The following is a 27,588-nucleotide window of genomic DNA, read 5'->3' as shown; positions in this document are numbered from 1 at the left end:
TGGCGTATTTCCTTTAAAAAAGGAATCCCATTTGAACTCCTACAAAAATATTCGGATCCTGAGAACAGAATACTAGTTTTATTAGGTCTGCTATACGGCAGGCCTCTCACAGTGGCCAATCTATATGCACCCAACCGCCCCACACCCTCCTTTTTTCTCAAAACACTTAAGCAGATAGTAGACTTAGCTAAGGGCCCAATCTTTCTAGGAGGAGACCTCAATTTTCCTCTTAATCCAAACCTAGACACCTCTACAGGGAAGTCATACATGAGCAATAGACAAATCAAGGCAAACTGGTTAGCATTACAATCCCTCCCACTCTTTGACACCTGGAGAATCACCCATACGACCACCAAAGACTAAACCTTTTTCTCCCACCCCCGACAAACATACACATGTCTAGATTACATCCTCTGTGACCAGTCCACTCTAACATCTCTCGAAGACTCCAAAATCAGCCATACAGCATGGTCTGACCACAGTGCGGTAATCAACTGCTCCCAATGGTCCCCGAAACCTCTACATCGGCCAAATTGGAAACTAAATTACCTCATTTTCTCTGACCCACAAATAATAACTGTCATTGCTGAAAAAACTGAGGAATTCTTTACATTAAAGGACCAGTCAACACATTAGATTTGCATAATCAACAAATGCAAGATAACAAGACAATGCAATAGCACTTAGTCTGAACTTCAAATGAGTAGTAGATTTTTTTATAACAAATTTCAAAGTTATGTCTATTTCCACTCCCCTTGTACCATGTGATAGCAATCAGCCAATCACAAATGCATATATGTATAGTCTGTGAATTCTTGCACATGCTCAATAGGATCTGGTGATTCAAATTTTGTAAATATAAAAGACTGTGCACATTTTTTTTAATAGAAGTAAATTGGAAAGTTGTTTAAAATTACATGCGGTATCTGAATCATGAAAATTTAATTTAACCTGAGTGTCCCTTTAAATAGACCCTCTGGCACGTCTGCCACCAATTTCTGGGAAGCGTATAAGTGCTTCATTAGGGGCGAAATTATAAAACATACTAAAAGACAGCGCCAACAGAGAGCAACCTATTACAACACCCTGACAACAAAACTGACACAAGCATAATGAGCCCATAAAATCAAACCCGTTCCAGCCAACTATACTCTGACCTGCAACAGGCTAGAGAAGACATGAACAAATATCTCGCAAAATGCGCACACCTACGCTCCACATTGCGGGCTAAATTTTTTGTGAAAAGTAACAAAACAGGCCAGATCCCTTAAAAAAATAACAGCCTCCTCAGGTCAATCACTCACTGATAGTACATCTATTGTCAACAATTTTACTAAGTATTATACCTCCCGTTATAACGTACAATCCCAAGATCCCATTACTAAGACACATCTAATCAATGATTACCTTGCTCAGATTGAGCTCCCCTCCTTATCAGCTGAGGACTCTTCAACCATTGACCAGCCCTTCCATACACAAGAAATCCTAGCTGCTATAAAAAATCTACCGTAAGGTAAAGCCCCAGGTCCCGATGGTTTCACCCCAAAGTACTTCTTTGCCCCCTAATTAGCCCGCATCTCCTTAAACTCTACCAATCAATAGACCAATCGTGTTCATTCTCACAAAACCTCTTAGAAGCATCAATTACAGTAATTCCCAAACCCGGTAAACCCCCAGACCAAGTAAAAAATTACAGACCCATCTCCTTGATAAACATCAACGTTAAACTGTACGCCAAACTAATAGCCACACGTCTAAACAAAGTTTTACCAAACCTAATCCATACAGATCCGGTTAGCTTCATCCCAGGCAGAGAAGCCAAAGACAACTCTATGCGTGTTCTCCAAACCCTCTTTGCGGCTACTATCAACAAACTCCCAGTTATCATGCTCTCTACGGATGCCGAGAAGGCCTTTCACAGGGTCGACTGGGAATTTATGTGGTTGGCCCCGTCAAAATGTTAGCTTTTCCCTGATACAAATTAACAGAATTAAAGCCCTTTACACAAACCCATCGGCATCGGTACGAGCAAACGACACTTTATCTCACAAATTTCAGATATGAAACGGCACTCGCCAGGGCTGTCCTCTTTCGCCCTTTTATTTGCGATAACAGTTGAAACACTCACCACCCATATCAGAAACAATCCCAATATTGAAGGTATAGAATTTGGCCCTATCAACCAAAAATGTCTCTTATACGCAGACGATATTATCTTTAAGATACGTTCACCACGCATCTCCATACCTTCTCTACTAAAAGAATTAGAGGCTTTTAAAATAATTTCAAACTTCTCCATAAACATGGATAAATCAGTCCTATTTCCCGTTAATCTGCCAAAGATGAAGTCACCTATCTGACACAACACAATTTTCTATAGATAAATCATTACGCTATCTAGGAATCAATATCACCCCCTCACTGATGGATCTTTATGAGCATAATTATGTATTTCTTCAAAATAAAACCCGTAAACTTCTCGACTCATGGCATAGACTTAACCACCTATCCTGGCTAGGACGAGCAAATGCTGTAAAAATTACCATACTCCGAAAATATTTGTACTTATTTTAAGTTCTACCCCTCGACCTACCAACCCACTACTTAAAGGGACACTAAACCCAAGTTTTTTTCTTTTGTGATTTAGATAGAGCATGCAATTTTAAGCAACTTTCTAATTTACTCCTATTAGCAAATTTTCTTCATTCTCTTGGTGTCTTTATTTGAAAAGCAAGAATGTAAGTTTAGATGCCGGCCCAGTTTTGTGAACAACCTGGGTTGTTATTGCTGATTGGTGGATAAATTAACCCACCAATAAACAAGTGCTGTCCAGTGTCTGAACCAAAAATTGGCTGGCTCCTTAGCTTAGATGCCTTCTTTTTCAAATAAAGATAGCAAGAGAAGGAAGACAAATTGATAACAGGGGTACATTAGAAAGGTGCTTAAAATTGCATGCTCTATCTTAATTACGAAATAAAAAATTTGGGTTCAGTGTCCCTTTAATATCACAACAAAAACTAATAGAAACCTTTCTGTGGTCCCATCAAAGACCGAGGGTATCTAAGAAAACTCTGTAACTTACTAGAGAGGACGGTGGACTGGGAGTCCCCAACCTAACCAATTACTATAGAGCAGCTAATTTTAGCGTGTGTAGTAGACTGGAACCACTCCCTACTCTCTAAACCAAGGGTCCAGCTAGAAGATTCTCTTTTCACAGTGCCTAACATAGATGAGGTGTGCTGGATACACAGAAAACATAGACCTTCTTCATGTGAATCCAATTATTATATAGCATCCACCCTTTGGGATAAAGCCATTAAACTCTATAGAAATCTTTCCAACCCTATCTCTCCTTTAACCCCTCTATTAAACAATTCCTCATTTATTCAACCAGAATTAATACCTACACTCCACTCATTGGACCGACCTATACCCTCGCCAGTTTTCCGCCTATTCAAAGATAGACCATTCAGAAACAAAGCCGACTTAAGACAAAATTTCGGCCCGCCATTACACAAGTGGTTTGCTTATTTCCAAATGTGTCACACACTTCTTTCTAACCTCCATAAACCTTATATTACGAGATCCCTCACTCCATTCTAACTACTACCTACCTCCCCAGCACTTTGCAAATCACATATCTCCATGAGCCACAAACATTTTAAAGGTCCCTCCCTGACTCCCATACCATCTTAAACAGCCAAATGGTAAAAGGAACTAAACACACCTCTTACACAAAAGCAATAGCACAATATCTTTTTAATGACCAAAAAATCATCAATATCACCAATAATCGCAGAACTCAATTACAAAATACTACTTTGATGGTACCTCTCACCACAGAGACTCCACAGCATCTTCCCAATCGCTTCCCCCCCCCCCCCCCCCGCAATGCTGGAGACATTGTGGAGAAATTGGCTCACTCTTACACATCTTCTGGTACAGCCCCCACATTAAAAACTATTGGGACACCATCAACACCTATAGCAACTCCATTCTGGACACCACCATAGACCTAAACCCAGTACGGATTCTTCTAAACGACCTTCCAAAAATACCTTGTCTGTACCGAAAGAAACTACTTTAATGCATGATAAACTGTGCTAAACATTTAATTCCTAGATTCTGGAAAAACCAACAAACCCCTACACCTCAAATGTGGATACAAGAAGTTATGTTCTATCACTAGAGAAAATTCATTATAGCTTTCAGGGCAAGTCAGACTTTATCCTAGACATCATCTTTATTTGGGAACAGAGGAATATAAGTTAAATTCCACTACTCATCCTCAACAGTTGGGCACCCCTTCATTATATACTATACCTTACATATTTCCACAGTAGTCTGGCTCCCACCCCTCCACTCCCATAACCCACCCCCCCCCCTCTCTCCTCCCCTCCCGACTCTGTCTCATTCTCCTTTCCATTTCATTAACCTTCCCATTCCTATCGCTATCACTGTGATTATCACAATAAGAGGCCCCTTTATGTTAATGTTATCACTGTTTTTGTATAATCCTATTTCATCGCTGGGAGTCAACCGTTGCTTCATCACTTCATAATGGACATTATTGACTCCTGCTCAGAGATACAAACACCTATTTGAAATCGGACTCCTCTTAAGTGACCTCTTAATCCTTCACTGTTAAACATGTTTATATGAAAACCGTTGGGTTTTTACCTCAGTGATTACCTTGTAACTAAGCCTCTGCAGACTGCTCCCTTATCTCAGTTCTTTTAAAAGACTTGCATTTTAGCCAATCAGTGCTGACTCCTAGGTAACTCCACTGGTGTGAGCACAATGTTATCTATATGGCACACATGAACTAACACCCTCTAGTTGTGAAAAACTGTCAAAATGCATTCAAATAAGAAGTGGCCTTCAAGGGCTAAGAAATTAGCATATGAGCCTACCTAAGTTTAGCTTTCAACTAAGAATACCCAGAGAACAAAGCAAAGTTGATGGTACAAGTAAATTGGAAAGTTGTTTAAAATGACATGCCCTATCTGAATCATGAAAGTTTATTTTTGACTAGACTGTCCCTTTAATGTACATGTTGAAATTTTTGAAAATTCTATAAAAACATTTAAATACAAAAAAAAAACAACAACTTTGTAATGTACTTTCATTATTTATTTTGCCTGTTTGTCCTGTAATTTAAATCTGAAAATGTGTAGTTTTTCAAACTGTTCTCAGAGTGGCAGAATACCATGGAATTAAGAACCTTGACCCTTTTAAAGGGATATGAAACCCACAAAAAATAATTTGTGATTCAGGCAGAGCATGCAATTTTTAAACAACTTTCCAATTTACTTTTATCAACAATTTTGCTTTGTTCTCTTGGTATTCTAGTTGAAAGCAAACCTAGGAGGGCACATATGATAATTTCTAAGCCCTTGAAGGCCGCCTCTATTTTATTTACTTTTCACAGCAGGGGAGAGCAAGCTCATGTAGGCCATATAGATAGCATTGTGCTCACGCCCGTGGCTAGTGGCAGACACTGCACTAATTGGCTAAAATGCAAGTCAATAGATAATAACTAAAAGTCATGTGATTAGGGGAGGTCAGAAGATGCTAAGATACAAGTTAGTCACAGAAGTAAAAAGTGTATTTATATAGCAGTGTTGGTTTTGCAAAACTGGGGAATGGGTAATAAAGGGATTATCTATCTTTTTAAACAACAAAAATTTTGGTGTTGACTGTCTCTTTAAGCAAAGTGGTAATAGAAGTAAATTAAAAACTTTTTTTAATATTGTATATTCTGTCTGAATTATAAAAGAACATTTTGGGGTTTCGTACGCCTTTTATTATGGGCAAATTTTGCACAAATTAAGCAATCTGTGCAGAAATTAGTTTTATCTGCGTTTAAACACTTTACATGCAGGGGTTTTGCAGTGCTATGAACTCCTGGATGCATACAATTTTTTTTTACTTAATGCCACTTTCACTTATTCGAGAGAGAGAAGCGTTTTGTCCCCTATAACTTCATATTTACAATATTATATTAAAGCCTGTATTGATCGATCTATCCTTTTTTTTTCCTCTCAAAAGATTTAAACCTATACCATTATTTTATGTATGTATCATGATGTGTGATAAAACTGCAACAAAATGTTGTGGGGGAAAATGAATTACATTTTTTCTAAAAAAAAAAAGGTTATTAAAGTGATGGTAAATCTTAGTGTTTCTGAAATGCTAGGATTTACCAGTGTAACAAAAAAAGGTGACTTTGTCATGAAGTACATGTGTAATGTGTGTTAAAGTGTTTTTATATTTATATTTAAAGGGACATGAAACCCAACAATTTTTTTTCATGATTCAGACAGAGCATACAATTCTAAACAACTTTCCAATTTACTTCTATTATATAAATTGCTTCATTTTCTTGGTATCTTTTGTTGAATGAGCTAGCTGAAAGCCAATGACATGATGTATATATGCAGCCACCAATCAGTATCTTCTGAGCCTACTTAGGTATTTCTTTTCAACAAAGGATACAAAGACTAAACAAGTTAGATAATAAAAATACATTGAATAGTTGTTTAAAATGTCATGCTCTGGGGGCGGAGCAAGCCTTGGAACCGAGCGGTCGCACACTATCACAGCTCCGCATATATTTCTGATTTTATTACTAAGTGACTGCTGGGCTGACCAAATTTTATTGTAAAAGTGAGGCGAAATCCTTGGGGATTGAAAGTTGCATCCAGGGGCCACCTCTGACATTGAATTAACCCCCTTTCAAGTGGAACTTGGTAACCTAAAGCGGCTGGGAAGCGACCATCTTTATGCTCACGTAGAGCATCACAACTCTAACAACATAAGCCCCTCACGGTAATATCTACTTCTAAGGCAGATATGCAATATATCTCAGAAGAGAGGGTGCTTGCACTTCTGGAGGAACACTTTACCGCTCTGACTGCATGGGTAGATCGCCGCATTGATAACTTCCTCATCTCTCCGGATATTAAATATGGCGACCTGACTCCCTCTCCACATGGCCAAGCAGTAACTTGCGAGAGCAGCACACAGGTGGGCGCCGTGCCAAGGGACCTAACTGACGACACTGCTTACCCCGGGTGCCCCTCAGTGCGGATGACGATTTGGCCTCTACTTATTTTGAAAACCGTGGGGGAAACAGGGGAGTGTGGTTATTTTCCCATCGTCCCTGAGTTAGCACTGTGGAGGATGCCCATTCCCTGGGCGAACATGGATAATAAAATGGCCTGCAGAGATGCGACCGAGAGTTGGAGGAGAGTAATTGACCCTTTAGAGCCCTGGCTGTACTCATTTCTCTGGATGGGGTCTCCACGGACCTCTATGGGGGTCTTCCCAGCTGGATGTGTTGCGCTGAGGCCGGTGCAGACATGCAAAGTTGGTGTCGGCTGAAACTTGGGCCAGACTCTAGTGGAGCTGGAGGCTCCTGACTGGGACATTTCAGGACTATCCCATGGTGCTGTACCAAACAACCGGTAACTTCTGTGTTCCCTAAGCTGAGGACTGCTCCTATCAATATTTTTCTTTTTTTCCTTAGAGACTCATCCATGTTTTTCCCCTATCCCCACATGTAGTGTCCATTGGGCTAATATGATAAATTGGTGTCCATGCTTTCTTCAACTCTAACTTAACTTTTACTAAATATATATGCTATGTTTTAGCTATGGGTGCAGACCCCCCCCCCCCCCCCCACGGGGTGACCTTCTCACATCTATAGACAAGTTATATGCAGGTCAAATATAAGGCACTAGACTTCTCACATAGGTTAGTATGTCACCTCTGTATATATTGTTAGGTCACTCTATGTTGTTAAGTTTACATATTGTAGGTCCTGTTTTCTTATGTACACATGACTCCATTCTTGACTAACTGAGGCAAACTATATGAGATTTCATTTTCTCACTCCACCAACTTAAACTCTTTAACATAAATATTACTTCTGGCTGTGTCTCTGGTGTCAGCGGCCGAGATGGCAGGGTTCACTATGCCCCCATAATTTTCGGTGGAGGGGAGTTCATACTTGGTTCACTACTGCTAGAGAACTCTATAGGGTACAAATGCTAAAATGTTCTATCATAACTATACTATAAGGGAGTTTGTTTCCTGCCTGGTTTCTTAAGATATGCTTCATTTTCAGTCCATGACTGACTCCTGGTTTCTAATATGACTATCCAGATAGAGGTGACCTATGCCTATCTTATAGTTAGTAACTTTGCCATTTAGTAAGCCTTAGCTCTATAGTGAATGTTAAAGCTCTTGCCCCCCCCCCCCCCCTTCACACTTTTAAGGTTATCTGAGCATTTAAAAGCTCTGCAGATATGTTACTTGGGATAGGGATATGTTGTACATAATGGATTTCATGCCGCATATAATTACATATTTTCAGATGGTTCAAAAAGGGTTCATATATGGCCACAAAACCTCCTATCATAACAATAAATAAAAAAAAAATAAAAAAGCTGAAAAGGGCCTTAGATTGTTTAAGGAAGTGATAGGTTAAGTGCAGTTATTGTATCCCTAACCACGCTATATGCCACTGAAGAGTTTTTTATTTTTATTTTAACCTGGAGGTCCAAAAAGGGCCAATATAACTTAGAAGCATTACCTGCTATGAAAGCATCTGCAGTGACTTCATATATGTATCCCCCCCCCTATATGGAAATTTTGCGGTAAGGGGTGTCTAAAATCCTCTGCAAACTCCGGCAGAGTTAGGGAGTCTCTGCCCTTTTTCTACACACTAGCTGTTCTAGTTATATAACCCCCCTATGTTTTGCACACAGCTGGGTAAGGCTTAAGAGAAGCCTATGTATGGATAGGAGGCCAGAATCCTGATCATTCTTTGTTCTTATTACTCTGCACCTTGTATATTTTCCTAATTCTGCACATTTTGTAACCCCCCCCCCTATGTTAGGTATGTGGGTAGTTTGAGGTTTTATAGAAGCCTATATTATTATGGAGGGTGTGAACATACAATATAATATATATCCCTACTTAGAGATGTTTAACTTATTGGTGGATATTTGTATTGCATTGTGCATACTTGGTGCTTTCTACTTTTAGACTCTTAGTTAAATTCTTTTGGTATGTGTCATTTCATCTAAGATCACGGGTTGTTGACCTGACCATTGACAGGGATAAGCCTGCATATATTAAGCACCAGATTTGAATATAGGCTTGGGGTAGAAAGTTCTGATGCAACTCATGTTTACTGTCTGTTGAAAATGTAATTATATAAAATGAGGTGCTATTCATGGCTAAACATTATCCTCCCTGGATTAGACTCAAGCAGACCATAACATTCTAAGGGCATGCCTGTTGTATGGGATATTTATAACCTGATGTATGTCATATGGGCATGTTGCCATGGTATTCTTATATAAATGTACTTTTCTGTATGTTATATTACCTCAATAAAAAATATTTAAAAAAAAAAAAAAAAAAATGTCATGCTCTGTCTGAATCTTAAAAGTAAACAATTGGGTTTCATGTCCCTTTAAATAGTATACCCACAAGAGACACACTGGTTGAAAGAGTAGGCGATTGCCTTTCAAACCCTTAGGTTTGTGTGTCTGCTGAGTTTTCCAGGGTTTGATCATCACTGTCATCCTCAGATTCCCCTGGTAATGGCAGATCACTAGACCACCAGAGATGCGGGAGTGAGGGGTGCTGTAATGATCACCGAAGGTGCCCCCCCCCACCATTGATGTGGTTGTTATCCACACTAGATACATTGTGCTGATGCCCATGAAGCACTGCTGAATGCTATCACAAGTATATGAAAAAGTTAGAGAAACACTTTTTTAATACTTTGTTTTTTTCCGTTAATTTTCAAGGTATTTTGAAAAACAGTTTGATTTGGCAGAACACACAAAACTTCCGATGTTTCTGCACTGCAGGAATGCACACAAGGAGTTTTTAGGTAAGTTTATAAAAGAAAATATCCCACATTTTAAACTTAAGGATTTATTTTAAAAAAGGAATAAAAAAAAAAAAAAAAGGTATTTTCTGAAAATGCAAACACCACATTTATACAGAATAACAGCAATGTTTTATGATCAAGAGTGCAAAGACCAAAATAGGTGCAGATATTTTTTTTCATATTGTGTTGAATCAATTATATATATATATATTGTCTAGGCCCCACTGGCTAAATTGGCTATTAATATTAAAACCATCACACATTCTCCTTGCACAAGCGTGATATCCATATACTTTAACCTATGTTGTCCAATTTGTGGTCTCAGGATCTCATTATTGTGATTGGGTCTTAGGTGCCTTCTCCTGTCATTTACATTTGTTCAAGAGGGCTGAACGTATTGTCTAGGGAGGGATAGAACTGTGATCATGGATAGAATTTGCATCAGAATTGTGTGTTTATGCACAGGCTTAGTTAGCCTAAATATTTATTGTTTAATGGCAACTACGCTTAGAAAAGAGTAAAACTTTCCATTAAGGCAGCCTCACAGAAGCCCCAGGTTATACTCTCTGGATAGGATATGGAGTAGAACAGTTGCTTTATCAGAGGCTTTGAAAAAGGAAATCTATCAAAATGTATCTTATTCCTCATAGTTTAACAACTCTTAAATCTATATCTATCTTACATAGAGAAGTGTCCTTGATGGTCTGGTGAAGAAATAGAATGCTACTTACTGATCATAACCTCATAGACTAAAGAATAATCATTTACATCAAGCATAGCAGCCTTGACACTAATTTAGCTGACAATCCATAAGTTTCATGTGAAGTATATCACTCCTGATATAGGGTCAGATTACAAGTGGAGTGGTATTTAACGCTTCCGCTTGAAGTAATCTTTTTGCACGCATAAAAAGCCGAAATTAGATTGTTGCGTGCGCAATAACTTATTTCCCCAGTCAAGTCAATGAAGCAAAAAAGTGGAAAAAACACTCTACTCACGCGCAAACTCGATCGCATATTCTCAAATGCGCTAACCCGACATGAAAATATGACCCGGTTAAAGACACAGTAGTAGTGCTGCTTGTGACCCGTGGAGCTGGTCTGGCAGAAGACACCACTTATCCAATCAGCAGCGTTAGTTGCACATCTAAGTCGTGTGACTAGCGCTGCTGATTGGATCAGCGGCAGGTTCCGCTCGGGACCAGTAGTGCACTTATACTGTGTGTTTAATTCCTTTGCGGGTGTTAAACACAGAGCAGTGTAGGGTTGATAGTCTTAAAATTACATGATCTAATTAATATGGCCCTTTAATAAAATAGTCAGATAAAGCAATACTAAAATATTGATTACTTTGTATGTCTTTGCTTGTCCTGTTTGCACTTTTCCATCAATATCTCATCCCCTGCCATTGTTCTATCCAGAAACTGCAGTTTCAAACAATTATCAACTTTTATAGCATCTTGGCAGTGACGTGCAGTGACGTCAGAGGCTGGTGAGGCAGTGGCTAGGATACGCCTTCATTCTTTAGATATCCTTTGTTGAAGAAATAGCAATGCGCATGGGTGGGCCAATCACATGAGGTATCTATGTGCAGCCACCAATCAGCAGCTACTGAGCATATTTAGATGTGATTTTCAACAAAGGATATTAAAAGAATGAAGACAATTAGATATTAGATGTAAATTGGAAAGTTATTTAAATTTGCGTATGGGTTTCATATGGGTTTCATGTCTCTTTAAATGGTGTCTTGGAAAACTGGTCAACTTAGTAAACATCTGATTTTAGTCTTAAAGGATTGTAACAGAAACTCTTGCCAGATAACACAATGCTTGCTCTGATTATGAGATCTAGAAATCCATGCCCATTAAAATATGTTTAAAACATACTTTTTACTTTAATGCTGCAAATTATGCTTATAGATTCTTTCATTATTCAGTAAATATAAAAATGTCTTGATCCAGTGGCGGCTGGTGAAATTTAAAGATGGTGGGGTGCTTGACCCCACCCCTTTAAATAAAGCCACACATCAGATGGCACTACCAATTCATTAATTAAATAAATAAAAGGTAGACAGAAACACAGAAAAGCACTCTGGGGGAAAGGGTGAGACGGGGAGAGAGAGAGACAGAGGGTTAGAGAGAAAGAGAGAGAGAGACAGAAAGAGAGAGAGACACAATCACACACAGAGGGTTAGAGAGAGAGAGAAAGAGAGAGACAATCACACACAGAGGGTTAGAGAGAGAGAAAGAGATAGAGACACAATCACACACAGAGGGTTAGAGAGAGAGACAAAAAGAGAGAGAGGGAGACACAATCACACACAGATGGTTAGAGAGAAAGAAAGAGACACAACCACACACAGAGGGTTAGAGAGAGAGAGAGACACCATCACACACAGAGGGTTAGAGAGAGAGAGAAAGAGAGACACAATCACACACAGAGGGTTAGAGAGAGAGAAATGAAGAGAGAGAGAGAGAGAGAGACAATCACACACAGAGGGTTAGAGAGAGAGAAAGAGAGAGAGACACAATCACATACAGAGGGTTAGAGAAAGAGAGAAACAATCACACACAGAGGGTTAGAGAGAGAGAGAAAGAGAGACACAATCACACACAGAGGGTTAGAGAGAGAGAGAGGAATAGAGAGAGACACAATCATACACAGAGGGTTAGAGAGAGAGAGAAAGAGAGAGAGACACAATCACACACAGAGGGTTAGAGAGAGAGAGAAAGAGAGAGACACAATCACACACAGAGGGTTAGAGAGAGAGAGACACACAATCACACACAGAGGGTTAGAGAGAGAGACACACAATCACACACAGAGGGTTAGAGAGAGAGAAAAAGAGACACAATCACACACAGAGGGTTAGAGAGAGAGAGACACAATCACACACAGAGGGTTAGAGAGAGAGACACAATCACACACAGAGGGTTATAGAAAGAGAAAGAGAGAGAGACAAAATCATACACAGAGGGTTAGAGAGAGAGAGAGAAAGACGCAATCATACACAGAGGGTTAGAGAGAGAGAAAGAGAGAGAGAGACACAATCACACACAGAGGGTTAGAGAGAGAGAGAGAGAGAGAGAGAGAGAAAGAGAGACAATCACACACAGAGGGTTAGAGAGAGAAAGAGAGAGAGACACAATCGCACACAGAGGGTTAGAGAGATAGAGAGAAAGAAAGAGACACAATAACACTCAGAGGGTTAGAGAGAGAGAGAAAGAGAGAGAGAGAGAGAGAGAGAGAGAGACACACAATCACACACAGAGGGTTAGAGAGAGAGAAAGAGACACAATCATACACAGAGGGTTAGAGAGAGACACAATCACACACAGAGGGTTAGAGAGAGAGAAAGAGAGACACAATCATACACAGAGGGTTAGAGAGAGAGAGAGAAAGAGAGAGACACAATCACACACAGAGGGTTAGAGAGAGAGAAATAGAGAGAGGCACAATCATACACAGAGGGTTAGAGAGAGAGAAAGAGAAAGATAGAGAGACACAATCACACACAGAGGGTTAGAGAGAGAGACACAATCACACACAGAGGGTTAGAGAGAGACACAGAGAGAGAGACACAATCACACACAGAGGGTTAGAGAGACACATAAGTGATGAGAGAGTCAGAGGGGGAGGAAGAGAGACAGAGAGAAAAAGAGACCATGGGGGAGAACAACACATAAGGAGAGAGATGGATAGAGAGAGACACACACACACACACAAGGGGGGGGGGGGGAGAGGGACCACTGCATTTTTAAGTAATGAAACAGCAGAGCTACAGAGAGTTCATAAAGTGAGACTATAATTTAGTGTGAAGTACAGAGGCAAGCTGCTAAGTTAGTGGGTGTAAAGTTTGAGTAAACAAAATACAAAAACGACCCTTTGCTGTAAAAGAGTAAAAAAACACTAAACCACATTCATTAAATTATCATTTTCACTAACAGAATCCCTTTCAGTAAAATCTTACTTTAATAAGATGTGGCTGAAACACTGCTCTCTCTGCCTCTCTTCCTGCTCTGTATAAGCAGGCACATTCCACTGCACTTAGAGGGGAAGAACAGAACTCTCTTTTTCACTTTAGCAAAGCTAGCAGGTTCACAGGACAGCAACAAAATATATGAAAGTTGTTTTTTTCCGTTTTTGTTTTGTTTTATATGATTTAACATCCAGCCCCAACCCTAAGTTCCACTTACTAATGCCTCTCACTGGATTGGTTCAGCCCAAATAGGACTGCCTCAAATAAGCAGTTAATGAGCCATGCAATGATCTTAACCACTTTCATCCAGTAGGTGGCGCAGCATGTTGTGTAATGGTGGGCAGACCTGATTGTGCCTCTCCATTGCACAACATATAGCTGTGGGGGGAAAAATGCTGGGGAAAAAATTTTTAATTTTTTTTTTTAAAGCCAATAAAAAAAAATAATAATATATATTTTTGCCCATATGAGGGGTGAAGCACTGCCTCACCTGCCTCTAGTGACTGCACATCACTGCATCTTGGTAATGCTTCTTTGTAGGGACATAGAGAGTTGTGGTTTCTAAATAATTTCCTTAATTCATTCTTTATGCAGATATAATGCAACGGAACAGAGACCGCGTTGTTGGAGGTGTAGTAAGTTATAAAAAATATACATTTTATCCTCTGTTTCTGTATTACTGGTTACACTATAAGTATCTGCTCAGTCACACAGCAACAAAATGCTAGTAGATAATTAAACAAACACTGATTGACTTTACATCTTGTATTCTGTCTGGCTTTTATTTCAACTCAATGGTTTTAGGTTCATTCTTTTGATGGTACAAAAGAGGATGCATCAGCCATAGTTGATCTGGACCTTTACATTGGAATTAATGGCTGGTGAGTTTTCCTTAATTTTTCTATCTTACAAATTTATTCCATGTTGCAATAGAGCAGGAGTGCCTGGATTTTAGTGAGTTGTGATCTACTTTTTTGTAAAAATTTGTCACTGAGGTCTACTTACAACAAATTTTAAGAAAAACTGTGCATGTAGGGAGCTCCAAATTTTTTAAAAAACCAGGGTGTTCTTCCCATAAATAGTACACAGGGTTAACGATTTCCAATGTTAGCAGTAACAAAGTCCAAAGCTATGGACAAAACACTTCTTCTGAGCGACTTTTAACTTAATTTCTCCAACATTGGTGTGTCCGGTCCACGGCGTCATCCATTACTTGTGGGATATTCTCCTCCCCTACAGGGAAAGGCAAGGAGAGCACACAGCAGAGCTGTCCATATAGCTCCCCCTCTAGCTCCGCCCCCCAGTCATTCTCCTTGCCGCTCTGAACAAGTAGCATCTCCTCGGGGATGGTGAGGAGTTTGTGGTGTTAGTTGTAGTTTTTTATATCTTCTATCAAGAGTTTGTTATTTTAAAATAGTGCTGGCTTGTACTATTTACTCTACAACAGAAAAGTGATGAAGATTTCTGTTAAGAGGAATATGATTTTAGCACAAGTAACTAGAATCCATTGCTGTTACCACGCAGGACTGTTGAAACAAGAGAACTTCAGTTGGGGGTAACAGTTTGCAGACTCATCTGCTTCAGGTATGACTAGTCTCCTTCTAACAACACAGGCTAATGCTAGATGACAGTAATTTTTCCCCTCTGGGAAAATGGTAAGCCATTTTTCTTTCACCTCAGCAAAAAAGATAACAGGCTTCCCCTTTTTGATTTTTATGCTGGTAGACACTGTTAGGGGCAAAATCGATTGGTTTTTATTACAATATCATGGCATTTGAACTGTTTTATAAGCTCATATACACTTGGGAACGTTTTTTTATTGATCTGGCATGTTTTAGACACCTAAATCTAGTCAGGAAGGCCCCTTCACTCTAGTGTGCTCAGGGAGGAAGCCTCATTTTGGTGCTTCAGCTGTGCAGTTGATTTCAAGGCAGTGCATGCAGTTTTCATGTGAGAGGGTCCTGTGACTCAGAAAGTGACTCCAGAATGCTTATTTCTGTGGATGATTGACCCCTAAGGAAGGTAAAATGCTGCAGCAATACTGTAGCAGGGATTGTAGTGTATAAAAATGGTTAAATCCAACAATTAGCTCTGGTTTGCCTGTTTTAAGAGCTAGAGTCTCCATATTTGCTTTGCAATACTTTCTAAGCATTAAGACACTGGGGTCCAAATTTCATAAAAATCGGATATTGCCTTCATAGTTTTTTGAACATTCAGAAATAAAGTGTGTAATTTTATTATTTAAAGAGACAGTAACGTTTTTGTTTAAAATCGTTTTTATTGCATTGTTTGCCTGCCTAAATCTGTTTAACATGTCTATGCCATCAGATAACCTATGTTCTGTGTGTGTAGAGACAAATGTGTTCCCCCTTTGAGTGTTTGTGATAATTGTGCCATAGCGTCCAAACAAATAAGGACAGCTCTGTTACATTTCATAATGTTGCCCAAGATAATTTATCTAATGAAGGTAGTGAGGATAATTCTACATCCTCTCCTTCTGTGTCTACACCAGCTTTGCCCGCGCAGGCGACACCTAGCGCGCCAGTGCTTATTTCTATGCAACAATTAACAGCAGTAGTGGATAATTCTATAGCAAATCTTTTATCCAAACTGCCAGCATTTCAGAGAAAGCGTGATTGTTCAGTTTTAAATACAGATAAAAAAAGGATGAACAATCAGACGCTGACGATGCCTTATCTATTTTACCCTCACATCAATCGGAATTGGCTGTGAGGGAAGGGCTGTCTGAGGGTGAAATTTCAGACTCAGGAAAAATTTCTCAACAGGCAGAACCTGATATAGTAGCATTTAAATTTAAGCTAGAACATCTCCGCGCTTTGCTTAAGGAGGTATTAGCTACTCTGGATGACTGTGATTCTGTAGTAGTACCAGAGAAGTTGTGCAAATTGGACAAATTTTTAGAGGTCCCAGTGCACGAAGACGCTTTTCCAATACCCAAGAGGGTAGCGAGCATAGTGGATAAGGAGTGGGAGAAGCCAGGTGTACCCTTTGCCCCACCTCCTATATTTAAGAAAATGTTTCCCATAGTAGACCCTAGAAGGGACGCATGACAGACGGTCCCGAAGGTTGAGGGAGCTGTTTCAACACTAGCGAAGCGCACAACTATTCCTATAGAGGACAGCTGCGCTTTCAAAGATCCTATGGATAAAAATTGGAAGGATTGCTTAAAAAGATTTTTGTTCAACAAGGGTTCATCCTTCAACCAGCTATGTGTGTTATTACTGTCACTTCAGCGGCGTCCTTTTGGTTCGAGGAACTAGAAAGGTCGCTCCAGAAAGAGACTTCCTATGAAGAAGTCATGGACAGAATTCACGCATTAAAGTTAGCTAATTCCTTTATATTGGATGCCGCTTTTCAAATAACGAAATTGGCGGCGAAAAACTCAGGTTTTGCTATAGTAGCGCGGAGGGCGCTTTGGCTAAAATCCTGGTCGGCAGATGTGTCGTCCAAGACTAAGTTACTTAATATTCCTTTCAAGGGTAAGACCCTTTTTGGGCCGGAATTGAAGGAAATTATTTCAGACATCACTGGGGGTAAGGGCCATGCCCTCCCACAGGATAGGCCTTTTAAGGCTAAGAACAAGTCTAATTTTCGTTCCTTTCACAATTTCAGGAACGGACCGGCTAATAACTCCACTGCCGCTAGACAAGAAGGTAACGCGGCCCAGCCCAAACCCGCTTGGAAGCCCATGCAAGGCTGGAACAAGGGTAAACAGACCAAGAAACCTGCTGCTGCTACCAAGACAGCATGAAGGGGTAGCCCCCGATCCGGGACCGGATCTGGTAGGGGGCAGACTATCTCTCTTCGCTCAGGCTTGGGCAAGAGATGTTCCGGATCCCTGGGTACTAGAAATAGTCTCCAAGGGATACCTGCTAGAGTTCAAGGGACTTCCTCCAAAGGGAAGATTCCACCTGTCTCACTTATCTTCAGACCAGATAAAGAAACAGGCATTCTTACATTGTGTAAGAGACCTATCAAAGATGGGAGTGATAAACCCAGTCCCCTCCGGGGAACAAGGTCTAGGTTTTTACTCAAACCTGTTTGTGGTTCCCAAAAAAGAGGGAACTTTCAGGCCAATCCTGGATTTAAAGATATTAAACAATTTCCTCAGAGTTCCATCCTTCACGTGGCTCTTCCATTCGGTTTAGCCACCGCTCCCAGAATTTTCTCAAAGGTGCTAGGGTCCCTTCTAGCGGTCCTAATGCCGAGGGGCATCGCTGTAGCACCTTATCTAGACGACATCCTAATCCAAGCGTCGTCTCTTTCCAAAGCGAGGGCCCACACAGACATTGTGTTGGCTTTTCTCAGATCTCACGGGTGGAAGGTGAACATAGAAAAGAGTTCACTGTCACCGTCCACAAGGGTTCCGTTTCTGGGAACAATAATAGATTCTATGGAAATGAAGATCTTCCTGACAGAAGTCAGAAAGTTAAAGCTTCTAAACGCTTGTCGAGTTCTTCATTCTATTCCTCAACCCTCCATAGCTCGGTGCATGGAAGTAATAGGACTAATGGTCGCAGCAATGGACGTGGTTCCTTTTGCTCGAATTCATCTAAGACCATTACAGCTGTGCATGCTCAATCAGTGGAATGGGGACTATACAGACTTGTCTCCCCAAATTCAAGTAGACCAGGTAAACAGGGACTCACTTCTCTGGTGGTTGACCCAGGATCACCTGTCTCAGGGAATGAGTTTCCGCAGACCGTAGTGGGTCATTGTCACGACCGACGCCAGCCTCTTGGGGTGGGGCGCGGTCTGGGACTCCCTGAAAGCTCAGGGCCTATGGTCTCGGGAAGAGTCGCTTCTCCCGATAAACATTTTGGAACTAAGAGCAATATTCAATGCGCTCCTGGCTTGACCTCAGCTAGCGAAAGCCAGGTTAATAAGATTTCAGTCGGACAACATAACGACTGTTGCGTACATCAATCATCAGGGGGGAACAAAGAGTTCCCTAGCGATGAAGGAAGTAACCAAGATCATCCAATGGGCAGAGAATCACTCCTGCCATCTATCTGCTATTCACATCCCAGGAGTAGACAACTGGGAGGCGGACTATTTGAGTCGTCAGACTTTCCATCCGGGGGAGTGGGAACTCCACCCGGAGGTCTTTGCTCAGTTAACCCAATTATGGGGCATTCCAGACATGGATCTAATGGCGTCCCGTCAGAACTTCAAGATTCCTTGTTACAGGTCCAGATCCAGGGATCCCAAGGCGATTCTAGTGGATGCATTAGTGGCGCCTTGGTCGTTCAACCTAGCGTATGTGTTTCCACCGTTTCCTCTCCTTCCCAGGCTCATAGCCAGGATCAAACAGGAAAAGGCCTCGGTGATTCTGATAGCTCCTGCGTGGCCACGCAGGACTTGGTATGCAGACCTGGTGAATATGTCATCGGCTCCACCATGGAAGCTACCTTTGAGACAGGATCTTCTAGTACAAGGTCCATTCGAACATCCAAATCTAGTTTCTCTGCAGCTGACTGCTTGGAAATTGAACGCTTGATTTTATCCAAACGTGGGTTTTCGAATTCTGTGATAGATACTCTGGTCCAAGCCAGAAAACCTGTGACTAGAAAGATTTACCATAAAATATGGCGTAAATATATCTGTTGGTGTGAATCCAAGGGATTCTCCTGGAGTAAAATAAAAATTCCAAGGATTCTCTCCTTTCTCCAAGAAGGTTTGGATAAAGGGTTGTCCGCTAGTTCTCTAAAGGGACAGATTTCTGCTTTATCTGTCTTGTTACACAAACGACTGGCAGCTGTGCCAGATGTACAAGCTTTTGTTCAGGCTTTGGTTAGAATCAAGCCTGTTTACAGAACCATGACTCCTCCTTGGAGTCTAAATTTAGTTCTTTCAGTTCTTCAAGGGGTTCCGTTTGAACCTTTACATTCCATAAATATTAAGTTATTATCTTGGAAAGTACTGTTTTTGGGTGCTATTTCTTCTGCTAGAAGAGTTTCTGAATTATCTGCTTCGCAGTGTAATCCACCCTATCTGGTTTTCCATTCAGATAAGGTTGTTTTGCGTACTAAGCCTGGTTTTCTTCCAAAAGTTGTTTCCAACAAGAATATTAACCAGGAAATAGTTGTTCCTTCTCCGTGTCCGAAACCAGTTTCAAAGAAGGAACGTTTATTACACAATTTAGATGTTGTTCGTGCTTTAAAGTTCTATTTAGAAGCAACAAAAGATTTTAGACAAACCTCATCTTTGTTTGTCGTTTACTCTGGTAAGAGGAGAGATCAAAAAGCTACTGCTACCTCTCTCTCTTTCTGTCTAAAAAGCATTATCCGATTGGCCTATGAGACTGCCGGACGACAGCCTCCTGACCGAATCACAGCTCACTCTACTAGGGCTGTGGCTTCCACATGGGCCTACAAGAACGAGGCTTCTGTTGATCAGATATGTAAGGCAGCGACTTGGTATTCTCTGCACACTTTTGCCAAATTCTACAAATTTGATACTTATGCTTCTTCGGAGGCTATTTTTGGGAGAAAGGTTTTGCAAGCCGTGGTGCCTTCCATTTAGGTAACCTGATTTGCTCCCTCCCTTCATCCGTGTCCTAAAGCTTTGGTATTGGTTCCCACAAGTAATGGATGACGCCGTGGACCGGACACACCAATGTTGGAGAAAACAGAATTTATGCTTACCTGATAAATTACTTTCTCCAACGGTGTGTCCGGTCCACGGCCCGCCCTGGTTTTCCTAATCAGGTTGAAATTTTTTTTTGTCTTTATACACTACAGTTACCACGGCACCCTATAGTTTCTCCTTTTTCTCCTAACCGTCGGTCGAATGACTGGGGGGCGGAGCTAGAGGGGGAGCTATATGGACAGCTCTGCTGTGTGCTCTCCTTGCCTTTCCCTGTAGGGGAGGAGAATATCCCACAAGTAATGGATGATGCCGTGGACCGGACACACCGTTGGAGAAAGTAATTTATCAGGTAAGCATAAATTCTGTTTTTGCCTTTATTTGAATTTTTCTAAATAAAGGGCATTGGTTTATACTTCACAACGAATAACTATACTTTGTGTTTCTGGGGAGCAATATTAAAGATTTTGTTAGCTGCAGCACATTTCAATAAATGGATTTTTGTACAAGAACAGAGGCAGTGAGAATATATTTAGGGCCCAGGTTTGCAGGCTGCAAGGAAGCCTGTTATATTTTAATCTACCAACCCTTTTGGATTTAAAGTTTTCATTAAAGGAACACTGAACCCAAATGTTTTCTTTTGTGATTCAGATAGAGCATGCCAGTTTAAGCAACTTTCTAATTTAATCCTATTATCAATTTTTCTTTGTTCCCTTGTTATCTTTATTTGAAAAACAATGCATCTAAGCTTTTCTTGGTTCAGAACTCTGGACAGCACTTTTTATTGGTGGATTAATTTATCCACCAATCAGCAAAAACAACCCAGGTTGTTCACCAAAAATGGGCTGGCATCTAAACTTACATTATTTAATTTCAAATAAAGATACCAAGAGAATGAAGAAAATTTGATAAAAGGAGTAAATTATAAAGTTGCTTAAAATTTCATGCTCTATTTGACTCACGAAAGAAAATTTTTGGGTTCAGTGGTCAGTGTCCCTTTAATAAAGGATGCTCGTTGACATTTCACAACTAATAACTGTACGTTGTGCATATGGGGTGCAATATTACAGATTATTTTAACTGCAGCATATTTCAATAATATCGGAGGGGGCATAGCGAGATATAAGGGGAGAAGAAAAAAGAAGAAAAAAAGGCACAGTTCTGGAAAACATTTTTTTTCATGGGTTGTAATGGCATAAAATAGAATAAAAAGGGAGAAAAGAACCGTAAGAGGAGTTGATACCCTCTGTTAGTAAAAGGGTTAACTTAATGATGATTAAATATATAAAAGCCATGTGCATTTCAGTATAAGAAGTTAAGGGTAAAAGATTAGTTACTTCATGCGTCTATATCACCATCTCTAGTAATGCAATACAATCCCGCACAATGTGAAATTGTTGTGGTATAAATCTGTCTGAGGACCCACACCAAAAACCTCCATTTCATGCATACATGGTCCAAACTACAGCAGCACTCCCCAATATCTTCCAAAGCTTACATCTTTATAAGAATATCCCAAAGGTGTATATACAAGACGAGTTTTCTGGCATGTTGCCCTAGTCATTTGGACAATGTATATCACCATCTCTCATTCTGCATAATCTTAGTCCATACACAAATCACTACTTTCAATAAGGGGTCAAGCACAACCCTCGCCCACTCTCACCTTCCCTTCTCTCTCACCTCAACCTACCCCAGGAGTCAGGCGTCGTCACTGTGTGAGCAGAACAGGAGGTGATGGTCAGCAGCTGGGACCAGGTGTAAAAGACAAGGCAGGGTGCAGAGTAGGGGCCCTTCGTGCGTGCTGAGGTGGGCGCAAGAGACAAACCTTCACCGGTCCTTTTTAGTCACTCCTCTGACGGTACGCACAACATCTCTGCGTAGGCCCCCAGAAGGCTGGTTCTGTCGCAACTGCACCCCTGGTTCTCAACACACTTGCCAACCGTTCTATTGATCCTAGCAGCTCTTGCTATCTGTGTTATTATTCTCTGTTAACCGAGCTATTTTAAAAACAGCTGCTAGCAGGGAACAGTAGCACAGCTGGGATCAATAGCGCGGCTGACAAGCCACAGCAGCTAGGATCAATTACGCTGCCTAACTTAAGTGACAAGGCGGTTGACTGGTAGACCGCATTCAATGTTTTCAGCACCACTACCATAGAGTATAGGTAGTCAGTGTGTTATTTTTACACCAGCTGTAAATGGATTAGAAAGGGGAGGTGGACATCAATATCTCTGTTTTGGGAATCATTGTTAAAGTGAATGTAAACTTTGACAAAAATCCTATTAAAAACAGGGGCACTTTCATCAAATTTTACATTTCACCAGTTTTGTTAACATACTTACCTATTGTTCATGAAAGCTAGACCAGTGATTCCCCTTGTCTGCCACTCGTCTCTTCATACGTCAGAAATGAAGAATCCGGCTTCCTCCAATCACAGCATGGCCTAAGGCAATGTTTTCTCTGGGGGGAAGCCGTGATTGGAGGAAGCTGGATTCTTTATTTCTGACGTAAGAAGAGACGAGCCGCAGGTCCAGCTTCCAAGAAGAAAAGGTAAGTATTTTAACAAAACCGGGCACACATTCGTCAAAGTTTACATTCACTTTAAGGCTTTAAATGGATATTAGAATTATTAATCTAAATTATTAAGCACTTCCCATGAATAAATATTTCATGGTACATTGTAAAAAATGTTGCATACAAAATAAATTTAAAAAAAATGTTAATACTGTCATTTTGTTAGCAACATTTGCATTGTTTTACTGTCCAGGGAGATACTCTATTACTTCAAAAGACTCAAGTATGTATCTTATCTCCTTTGTTGTGGCCAAGTTATGACTGCTATAAATGAGTTACTGCTAGATATGCACGTTTAGATCTTTAGTGAGGATTCTAATGCGGGAGTAGGTGGCCGCTCGTACCGTTCAACTCTTTTTCAAGCCAGATTTATTCTTGTGAAAGATCCCCACACTAGGATCTGTGCGAATCCAGATCTTAGTGTAGTGACCTTTCACAAGAATAAATGCAAATCCATAAAGAGCCGAACGGCACAAGCGACCGCCTACTTCCGCATTAGAATCCTCACGAAAAATCTGAATGGTTACTGCATTTGTTTTCAAACAAATTCTTACGTAAACATGGCATTTTACCTAATTAATGAATTAAAGAATGAATGAATCAGCTTATTTCTGCTTATTCTTTGAAGGAATAATCAGATATACAAAAATATATTTAAATGAAATTACAGGAAAGCAGTAAAGTTGTTTTACTCCACAAAAACATAATTTATGTAAGAACTTACCTGATAAATTCATTTCTTTCATATTGGCAAGAGTCCATGAGCTAGTGACGTATGGGATATACAATCCTACCAGGTGGGGCAAAGTTTCCCAAACCTCAAATGCCTATAAATACACCCCTCATCACACCCACAATTCAGTTTAACAAATAGCCAAGTAGTGGGGTGATAAAGAAAGGAGTAAAAAGCATCAACAAAGGAATTTGGAAATAATTGTGCTTTATACAAAAAAAATCAAAACCACCATAAAAAGGGTGGGCCTCATGGACTCTTGCCAATATGAAAGAAATTAATTTTATCAGGTAAGTTCTTACATAAATTATGTTTTCTTTCATGTAATTGGCAAGAGTCCATGAGCTAGTGACTTATGGGATAGCAATACCCAAGATGTGGAACTCCACGCAAGAGTCACTAGAGAGGGAGGGACAAAATAAAAAACAGCCATTTTCCGCTGAAGAAAATTAATCCACAACCCAAAATATAAGTTAATTCTCATGAAATGAAAAGAAAAAACTCAAAACATAAGCAGAGGAATCAAACTGAAACAGCTGCCTAAAGAACCTTTCTACCAAAAACTACTTCCGAAGAAGCGAATACATCAAAACGGTAGAAATTAGTAAATATATGCAAAGAAGACCAGGTTGCTGCTTTGCAAATCTGATCAACTAAAGCTTCATTCTTAAAAACCCAGGAAGTGGAGACTGATCTAATAGAATGAGCTGTAATTCTCTAAGACAGGGCTTGACCCGACTCCAAATAATCTTGATGAATCAAAGCTTTAACCACGATGCCAAGGAAACGGCAGAAGCCTTCTGACCTTTCCTAGAACTAGAAAAATTATCAAATAGACTAAAAGTCTTCCTGAAATCTTTAGTAGCTTCAACATAATATTTCAAAGCTCTTACCACATCCAAAGAATGTAAGGATTTCTCCAAAGAATTCTTAGGACACAAAGAAGGGACAACAATTTCTCTATTAATGTTGTTAGAATTCACAACCTTAGGTAAGAATTTAAATGAAGTCCACAAAACCGCCTTATCCTGATGAAAAATCAGAAAAAGGAGATTCACCAAAAAAAGAGCAGATAATTCAGAAACTCTTCTAGCAGAAGAGATGGCCAAGAAGAACAACACTTTCCAAGAAAGAAGTTTAATGTCCAAAGAATGCATAGGCTCAAATGGAGGAGCCTGCAAAGCCTTCAAAACCAAATTAAGACTCCAAGGAGGAGAGACTGATTTAATGACAGGCTTGATACGAACCAAAGCCTGTACAAAACAGTGAATATCAGGAAGTTTAGCAATCTTTCTGTGAAATAAGGCAGAAAGAGCAGATATTTATCCTTCAAGGAACTTGCAGACAAAACCTTATCCAATCATCCTGAAGAAACTGAAAAATTCTAGGAATTCTGAAAGAATGCCAAGAGAATTTATGAGAAGAACACCATGAAATATAAGTCTTCCAAACTCAATAATAAATCTTCCTTGAAACAGATTTATGAGTCTGTAACATAGTATTAATCACTGAGTCAGAGAAACTTCTATGACTAAGCACTAGGCGATCAATTTCCATACCTTCAAATTTAATGATTTGAGATTCTGATGGAAAAAACGGACCTTGAGACAGAAAGTCCAGCCTTAATGGAAGAGGCCAAGGTTGGCAACTGGACATCCGAACAATATCCGCATACCAAAACCTGTGAGGCCATGCTGGAGCTACCAGCAATACAAACGACTGTTCCATGATGATTTTGGAAATCACTCTTGGAAGAAGAACTAGAGGTGGGAAATATAAGCAGGTTGATAACACCAAGGAAGTGTCAACGCATCCACTGTTTCCGCCTAAAGATCCCTGAACCTGGACAGGTACCTGGGAAGTTTCTTGTTTAGATGAGAAGCCATCAGATCTATTTCTGGAAGACCCCACATCTGAACATTCTGAGAAAACACATCTGGATGGAGGGACCACTCCCCTGGATGTAAAGTCTGACGGCTGAGATAATCCGCTTCGAATTGTCTACACCTGGAATATGAACCACAGAAATTAGACAGGAGCTGGATTACACCCATAGCTTTCATAGCTTGGGGACTGTAAGTCCCACCCTGATTATTGACAAATGCCGCAATTGTGATATTGTCTGTCTGAAAACAAATGAACAGTTCTCTCTTCAACAGAGGCCAAACCTGAAGAGCCCTGAAAAAAGCACGGAGTTCCAAAATATTGATTGGTATCCTCGCCTCTTGAGATTTACCTTGTGCCGTCAGAGATCCCCAGACAGCTCCCCAACCTGAAAGACTTGCATCTGTTGTGATCACAGTCCAGGTTGGACGAACAAAAGAGGTCCCTTGAATTATACGGTGGTGGTCTAAGAGAGAGAAAGTTGAACATTGGGATTTAAGGCTATTAATTGTGATATCCTTGTTTAATCCCTGCTCCATTGTTTCAGCATACAAAGCTGGAGAGGTCTCATATGAAAACGAGCAAAGGAGATCGCGTCCGATGCTGCAGTCATGAGACCTAAAACTTCCATGCTCATAGCTACTGAAGGGAATGACTGAGACTGAAGGTTCCGACAGGCTGCAACCAAATTCAAAGGTCTCTTGTCTGTTAGAGACAAAGTCATAGACACTGAATCTATCTGAATACCTAACATGGTTACCTTTGTCTGAGGAATCAAAGAATTTTTTGGTAAATTGATTCTCCAACCATGTCTTTGAAGAAACAACAGTAGATGATTTGTGTGAGATTCTGCAGAACGTAAAGAATGAGCAAGTACCAAGATATTGTCCAAATAAGGAAACACTGCAACACCCCGCTCTCTGAATACAGAGAGTAGGACACCGAGAACCTTTGAAAAAGATTCTTGGAGCTGTCGCTAGGCCAAAAGGAACAGCAACAAATTGGTAATGCTTGTCTAGAAAAGAGAATCTCAGGAACTGATAGCGATCTGGAAGAATCGGAATATGAAGATATGCATCCAGTAAGTCTATTGTGGACATATAATGCCCTTGCTGAACAAAAAGGCAGAATAAACCTTATAGTCACCATTTTGAAAGATGATACTCTTACGTATTGATTCAAAAATTTTAGATCCAAAACTGGTCTGAATGAATTTTCTTTCTTTGGTACAAATTTGAATAAAACCCCAGACCCTGTTCCTGAAACGGAACTGGCATGATTACCCCAGATAACTCCAGGTCTGAAACACACTTCAGGAAAGCCTAAGCCTTTACTGGGTTTGCTGGAATGCGTGAGAGAAAAAAATCTTCTCACAGGCGGTCTTACTCTGAATCCTATTCTGTACCCCAGTCCAAAGATTTTGGACCGAATTGATCCAAACATCTTTGAAAAATCTCAATCTGCCACCTACTAGCTGAGCTGGAATAAGGGCCGCACCTTCATGTGGACTTGGGACTGGCTTTGATCTCTTAAATGGATTGTATTTATTCCAAATTGAAGAAATCTTCTAATTGGAAACAGATTCCTTGGGGAAAGAATTAGGTTTCTATTTCTTGTTTGGGAATGAAAACGGTTAGAAGCTTTAGATTTACCCTTAGGTCTTTTATCCTGAGGCAAAAAAACTCCCTTTCCCCCAGTGACAGTTGAAAATATTGAATCCAACTGAGAACCAAATAATTTATAACCTTGGAAAAAAGAAGATAGTAATCTGGACTTAGAAGTCATATCAGCATGCCAAGATATAAGCCACAATTCTCTTCTAGCTAAAATAGCTAAAGACATAGATTTAACATCAATTTTGATGATATCAAAAAATGGCATCACAAATGAAATT

General features: G+C 40.2%; 1 protein-coding gene across 2 annotated transcripts in view; it reads left to right on the top strand.

Annotated features, from left to right (window-relative positions):
- TATDN1 (TatD DNase domain containing 1) overlaps positions 1-27,588 on the top strand; it is a 106,314-nt gene that overhangs the window by 34,987 nt on the left and 43,739 nt on the right. For both annotated transcript variants that reach the window (XM_053715341.1, XM_053715342.1), the window contains 3 exons: positions 9,828-9,913; positions 14,486-14,526; positions 14,696-14,772. In XM_053715341.1, coding sequence (XP_053571316.1) covers positions 9,828-9,913; positions 14,486-14,526; positions 14,696-14,772 — 204 coding nt within the window. The remainder of the gene's footprint in view (positions 1-9,827; positions 9,914-14,485; positions 14,527-14,695; positions 14,773-27,588) is intronic.

This window comes from Bombina bombina, chromosome 5 (assembly GCF_027579735.1).
Source record: "Bombina bombina isolate aBomBom1 chromosome 5, aBomBom1.pri, whole genome shotgun sequence".
Taxonomy (NCBI): Eukaryota; Metazoa; Chordata; class Amphibia; order Anura; family Bombinatoridae; genus Bombina; species Bombina bombina.
Note: the sequence above shows the minus strand (reverse complement) of the source record. Positions and strands in the feature narration are given on the sequence as shown.